The following is a 7,104-nucleotide window of genomic DNA, read 5'->3' as shown; positions in this document are numbered from 1 at the left end:
GAGCTTTCAATTATTAAATGTAAAATGTTATAAATACACTTTTAGCATTGTAGTTTGTTTTTTCAATTTGACTTCATAAAGTAACATTGCCGCGGGAAACCTTTCTCCCTCAATGAGAATGCGTTAATAGCTTTCAACACACACCTTGAAGGCAATAAACAAAAAAGGGATAAAGACAACACGGAAAATAATAGCAGATACATTTGAAAACAGTAACAGCGTTTGAAAACAGTTAACAACAGGTGCATTAAAAAAAACTAACAGCAGATACATTTAAAAACAGCACAAAAATAGACACACATGACAGGGACATATTCATCTATCCAGGAAGTCTTTGTGAGAGAAAAAATGCCGTCAATTGTTTCTGGAAAGTGCAGAGTGAGCCCCTGTCATGTTTGCAAGAATGCTGTTCCACAGGACAGGGGCAGCCAGACATAAAGCTTTGCTCTGCGTTACTGTGGAGCAAGTTTCTGATACTTCTGAACTTGCAGGAAAAGCTCTCTGGCTTACATACCGGGTATATAAGGGAGAAGGTGGTCTCTCAAGTAATCTGGTCCTGAGCTACATAGGGCGTTATACGTTTGATACACCTTGAACTGGTAGCAGATTAGCTTTTAAATGAGTTTCTGGGAAAGGGGGGTTATGGGGTCGTTTTGTTTTGGTTCTTCTATTACGCACTTTGTGTTTTCGTTTTGTATTTTTACGCTGAGATCTTCAGACGAAGGGGCAGTATATAAATTTAATAAATAAATTAGCAGCCAGGTCAAACCCCACAGGCCAAGTGGCTGGCTGTAATCCCACCCCCCGGAAGCGACCTTGCCATCTTCTGTACCTCTGGGCCAACCTCAAGGGTAGCCCTACATAGAGGGTGTTGCAGTACTCTAATCTTGAGGTTATCAGTGCCTGGACAACTGCAGATGTTGTTGGGCTCCCATCAGCCCCAGCCAGCACATCCACTGATCTGCAATGATGTGAGCTGGAGTCCAACAACATCTGGAGGGCCACAGATCCTGATCTAGGCCTAGGATTTTTCAGTGAGTCTACAAATCTGCTTCTATGATAGCCAGAGTGGCTGCTCAGCCTTCTGTTTATGTAACAAGTGAGGATGACCCAACCTTCTCTCTCAGGAAGTGAGGTAATAAGAGATGGGCTTGAGCCCATTATTGCTTGATAGCTTCTGCAAGGGGGGGGCAGTGATGAACAGGTAAGAAGCAAGTGCCTATGTTTGAGAATCTTGGAATGAACTAAGCAGATAATTTGGGTAATTTGGAAGATAAGGCATGATATTCTGGCATGGGGGGGGTACAGTAAAAGGATGCTTCATGCACACTGATGGTATGTGTGCCTCACATAGCTTTCATTCTTTATATCCACCAAGGCAGCCTGTGTGGGACATCACTTCATTTAAGAGGAATTAACTTGTTAAGAGTGCTCTTGTATAACTCTGTTGGTTAGAACATGGTGCTGATAACGCCAGGGTTGCAGGTTTGATTCCCCCCTGTGGGACACCTGCATAGTTGGACTAGATGTCAGGAGCGGGAAACGTGATTTTAAGAAATTATATTAATTTAATTTGGTTTGATTTGTAATATTTTGGAAAATTAATAAAATAATAACAATAATTTGGGAGTTGGACTAGAACAGGCACCCCCAAACTCGGCCCTCCAGATGTTTTGGGATTACAACTCCCATCATCCCTAGCTAACAGGACCAGTGGTCAGGGATGATGGGAACTGTATTCCCAAAACATCTGGAGGGCCAAGTTTGGGGGTGCCTGGACTAGATGATCCTCTGGGTCCCTTACAACTCCCTTCCAGAGGGGCCATCCTGTTAGGCTGCAGTACATTGTAATGGATTGCTTTGAAGGACTTCAGCACCAGATGGAAATAAAAGAATAATCGTATTTTGCCTTAGTTCAAATCCGCACTCAGCCACGAAGCTCACTGGGTGACCTTGGGGCGATCGCTGCCTCTCAACCTAACCTACCTCGCAGGGCTGTTGTGGGGGATTAGACGAGGACAGGGAGAAGAACCGCGTGCACCCCCTTCAGTTCCTTGGAGGAAGAAGTGCCATAAAGAGAAAAGGCGCAGAGTTCAACGGAGCTTCCTTCCTCCTTTGCAGGTAAAGAAGTGGCTCGGGGGTTGCAGCCGAAGCTTTTGCTCGGCGCAGCCAGCAGAGGTCTCCGGATTATTCCTGGCGGCCTTTTGCAAGAGGCCGCCCTGCTGCTCCGAGGAGCCTCGCCGAGGTTGCGCTTCCTGCGCCTGACTCAGCTCGCGTCCGACGCCGGGATTGGCTGCCTGGGGCCGGATCGAAGGGATCTCGCCGCAGTAACCCCTAAGCAGCCAGCGCGGGCGGAGAGAGGCGGCCGATGGTGCGGCTCCTTTTTGCTTCTGGCAGACAGGGCGAGCTTCAGTTTTTGCGCGGCTGCTGCAGCGGCGCGCGTCGTTGCGCGCGGGGTGCTTTCGCGTGCCGGATCGGATCTCCCCTGCAAATCCCAGCTGCTCTCGCCCGTTGCTGGTGAGTAACCGAGGGATCTCGGGGACTGCGCTGCGGGGAGGGCCTGTGGCGCCGCCATCGAGCACTTAAAGCGCTGCTTATCGCCAGATCTCCGGGGCTAAATCCTTCCCTCGGCTGATCCCGCCCCCCACCCTCCGATCAGCCCCGGGAAGGGAGTGGGGGTGGTTTGCGTTTCGCAATCCCCTGCCGCCGGCTTTGCTCGAGTCTGGGTTGGCCTGGGCTTAGTAGCCTCGGTGTTTTGTCTCCACCTGGTCTCCTATTGTTTTCCCGCTTGCAAATTATTGCTATAATGGTTTGTGGGGGGTTTTAAAGGTGTGTTGCCAACAAAGGATCCCAAGAACAGCTTCTTGCTGTTTCCGTTCCAAGTCGGAGGATCCGCCGCCCCCGAAACTCCATAACATAACCCATAACCCTCGTGACAACTGCGCGAGGTTTTTCCGCATTAATCCTCAACAACAATCCCGTAAAATGGGTGTGTTTTATAACCCCCAGGTTGCAGATAGGAGGCCGAGACTGACAGAATTAGGCCCTTCAGGACGACTACACCCAAACTGGAGCTTTCTGTGTTTGATGGGCATGGTTCGGTGATACGGGAAAGGACCTTGAGGCAAACTGCTTCATCGTCTTTTGAATGAAGTTTCTAGTTCTCATTATTGGAGAGAGGAGTTTGAGTCTGCAGCGGTCATGCAGCTTAAAATAAACAATAGGTGTAGCTCTCCCAGGGAGTGCACAACATCCAGGTTGTGTACCTCCCCTTGTCAGTACAAAAAAAAAGGATGCTTAAAATATTTTCAAAGTCGCCTTTTATATATTCCTGTGGCTCACAGAGGTCCTCAAAACTGGTCCATAAGAAGGATTCAGGTGGTCTACAGACAGTGAGAAGACATGTACTGCACTGTTATTTGGTGACAAAGAACAAGGCAGGTTTGGACAAGGCTGGATTATTGAATAGGCTGGCAGAGCCCTACATGATTGCAATATTCAGCAATGGTTCCCAATTAGCTACTGTCGTCTCCCTGTTTTTCAAAAGCCAAGCCATGGAGCCCCTACTTTTGGGGGGGGGGAATAGTAGGTTTTTAATATATGTGAATGGTGCTACGGATCCGGCCTTGGACCACCAATTTGGAACCACTGATAGCACAAACCAGTGAGCATCCCAAAAGAGGGACCCAAGGTGTTGTGGCCAATTGTTATTCAAAGGCCTACTTCAGGGGCCAAAGGTGAAAAACAGCCTGCAGAGATCTCTGCTAATGGCATTGCCTGTTAATGTGAAGAGGTGAGACAACAAGCAGAAATCTCCTGCAGTCTGTGTTTTTCACTTTGACCACTGAAGAAGGCATTTAAATAACAACTGGCCAAAACAGGTCTGGCTGTTTAAAAATAAAACCCTCACATATGTCAGCATATGGAGAGAACATCTCCTTTGTTTTGGGGTGCAGATCCTAATATCATTTGAGTTCTGTATGTCCTCCTGTTTGTACAACAGCAGCAAAAAAGCGGTTTAGTAATTTTCAAGGACGGGGGCCGCAGGAAGTTCAAGAATTGCCTGCTCTAGCTCTATATCTATATCGCTGGAGATGCGCTGAAGGGGGTCCTTTCAACCATTGTGAAAGAGTTGGGGGTGGGTGGGTTATAGGATCATGTCCTCTTTTCTCTCTGTCTCCTCTCCTGCTTCAACAGTAATAAAGGATAAATGTCAGCAATTTCTACTTAACAAGGATTGAACGCCATGCATTAAACCAGAGTTTGCAACCTTTGTTAAGGATGAGCTCTGGTTATCCTTAGTCGAGGGTAGCACCACTTTTTGTATAATGCTTAACTGCAGTTAAGGGGTGGGGAGGAATTTGCAGCCGGGAGAAGGGAATACTTAATCCTGTCATCAGCTCTTGGTCTATCTAACCAGAGTTAAGATGGCCCCTCTGCGATTTCTGCTTTTTCCTCTGACCAGCATATGTCTGCTCTTCTTCCTTGCCAAAATCTTCTGAATTCTGCAAATATGGCAGGACAAAAACCGGCCGACAACGTAAATTTTCTGAGCTAAGAATGTTGATGTTGATAAATGCAAAATTTCCAGAATCACAGATCAAATGTTCCAAACAATACAACTGTGCAATTTTTTTTAAAAAATCCACTTGTGCAATTTACATAGTTGATCTTTGTTTCTGGAATTGGGTTTGTTTATTTTATTTACTTGTTACTTTAATATACCACCTTTACCTTCAAGGATCTGAAGGGAGTGTACGTGGTTCTCCCCATTTCATCTTCACAACAACCCTGCAGGGTAGGTTAGGCTAAGAGGTGGTCACCCAGTCAGCTTCGTGGCTGAGTCGGGGATTTGAACCCTGCTCTCCCAGGTCCTAGTCCAATACTCTAACCATTACGCTGCACTGATTCCTTACAGTGTGGACTTCTAACTTGATGGTGAACAAACCACAAAGCTCTCCCAAGGTCAGGCATGGTGAGGCTGTAGCCCTCTAGATGTTGCTGGACTCCAGCTCCCATCAACCTCTGCTGACATGTCCAGTGACCCAGGTATGATGGGAAAAGCAATATCTGGAAGGCTGTCGGTTGCTCACTCTGTTCAAGACAAGCAGTGCACATGCTTCCTCACAAGCAGGCCTCCCTGTCTTCCGCGGGGCACGCCTAGAACTGCAGCCTACGAATGGTTTTGCAGCACCAGCTTTTGTAGACCTAAACACAATGCAAAAGCCAATTAATAATACTGAATACCTTGCGGGTTCTTTTTCCCTTTTCCCTTTCCATCAGGTGAAAGGATGGTGAATGAGGAAGAGGAAGGGACTTCTCAGCAGGGAGGCCCTAAGGCGGCAGAACTACATGGGGCGCAGTCGGAAAGCTGCCCCAGGCTGGCCTCCCCAGACCTTGAGCTGGAGGGAGGGGAAATCAGCGAGAGCAGTTCGGAGACGGACCCCAGGAGCTCTGCCCAAGAACTGGAGAACGACTCCTTTCCCATCAACGGAGACGCCCTGGGGAATGAGGCCGGGGGCGCCTGCCCATCGCAGACGCAGTATATCTGTCCTGTTTGCGGGGAGTGTTTCAACGGGAGCTCCTGCCTTTCCGAACACCAGCGAGTCCACAAAGAGGAGAAGTCGCACGCGTGCCCCGTGTGCGGCAAAGGCTGCAGCCAGCAGGCGGAATTGGCCGACCACATGCAGACGCACACGGACGAGAAGCCCTTCACCTGCCTGGAGTGTGGGCGGAACTTCCTCTTCAGCTCCGACCTGGTTTCCCACCAGAAGGTCCACACCGGGGAGAAGCCCTACATCTGCCTGGAGTGTGGGAAGGGCTTCTCCCAGAGCTCTCAGCTCATGTCCCACCGCAGGGTCCACACGGGCGAGAAGCCCTACGAGTGCATCATCTGCGAGAAGAGCTTCCGCTCCAACTACGACCTGGTCAACCACCAGAGGAGCCACACCGGGGAGAAGCCCTACATCTGCTCCGACTGCGGGAAGAGCTTCACCCGCAGCTCCCACCTGATCTCCCACCAGCGGGTCCACACCGGGGAGAGGCCCTACCCGTGTGGGATCTGCGGGAAGCGCTTCCGCGACTGCTCGCACCTCATCCGCCACCAGAGGGTGCACACGGGCGAGAAGCCCTACGAGTGCTCCATCTGCGGCAAGAGCTTCCGGGTCAACTACGACCTCGTGACCCACCAGAGGAACCACACGGGGGAGAAGCCCTACGCCTGCCCCGACTGCGGGAAGGGCTTCAAGCGCAGCTCGCACCTCATCTGCCACCAGAGGGTCCACACCGGCGAGAGGCCCTACCCCTGCGGCATCTGCGGCAAGAGCTTCAGCTACAGCTCCGACCTCATCAAACACCAGAGGATCCACACCGGGGAGAAGCCTTACGAGTGCCACATCTGCGGCAAGAGCTTCCGCATCAACGCCGACCTCGTCACTCACCAGAGGATCCACACGGGAGAAAAGCCGTACACCTGCCCCGACTGCGGGAAATGCTTCGCTCGGAGCTCGCGACTCGTGTCCCACCAGAGAGTCCACGTCAAGGACGGGAGCCTTGGGGCTTCCCTGGCCGAAGCCGATACGTCTCCTGTGGCCACTACCTGGTCACCGGCTCCTGATGGCCTCTGGGGCCAAGGAGAGAAGGGGGCGGACGCGTCCCTTAAGCAGAGCAGTGACCCCGCAGCTCTCGTTGGCCTTGCAAATTCTAGTCAGCCGGGCGATGCGCTTCCAGAAACCCAGATAGTTGAGATAAAGATGGAGTACCCGTCTTGATTTGCGAGACGTGGGGGAGCTGAGTGGCAAACGGGCTGTTTCCGACGGACCCTTCCTTTCCTGCGACGGAATAGTAATGAGCGCCGGGGGACCCTCCTTCCACTTTTAATCATGCTGTTTTAAAGAGGGGGCTTGAATGAGTTTTGCATTCACTGAGGGACGGAGTCGAGGACCTGTCTCTCCCATTGTGCGTATCAGAGCAACTGTGCGGTGGCTGAAGCCAGGGCAAGAAGTTCCCCACGGTTTGGTACCGCCAGCCATGTCTAAAATTAAAAGCCATTTTTTTTTAAGCTGCTTGGTTTGTCGTTGCTTCCCACCCCACCCCCCAAGGAAT

At 50.6% G+C, this 7,104-nt stretch overlaps 1 protein-coding gene across 2 annotated transcripts in view; it reads left to right on the top strand.

The window, feature by feature from the left end:
- The first annotated feature begins 2,158 nt into the window (after positions 1–2,158).
- The window catches only part of LOC117042018 (zinc finger protein 271-like), a 30,313-nt gene continuing 25,367 nt past the window's right edge, over positions 2,159–7,104 (top strand). Inside the window, exons 1-2 of one of the 2 annotated variants that reach the window (XM_033141457.1) lie at positions 2,159–2,517; positions 5,281–6,517. In XM_033141457.1, the coding sequence (XP_032997348.1) occupies positions 5,292–6,517 (1,226 nt within the window). In that variant the 5' untranslated portion in view covers positions 2,159–2,517; positions 5,281–5,291. Of the gene's footprint in view, positions 2,518–5,280; positions 7,061–7,104 lie in introns of those variants that run through there. The other variant, XM_033141455.1, reaches the window with a different exon arrangement.

The sequence above is a fragment of the Lacerta agilis genome, chromosome 2, assembly GCF_009819535.1.
Source record: "Lacerta agilis isolate rLacAgi1 chromosome 2, rLacAgi1.pri, whole genome shotgun sequence".
Taxonomy (NCBI): domain Eukaryota; kingdom Metazoa; phylum Chordata; class Lepidosauria; order Squamata; family Lacertidae; genus Lacerta; species Lacerta agilis.
Note: the sequence above shows the minus strand (reverse complement) of the source record. Positions and strands in the feature narration are given on the sequence as shown.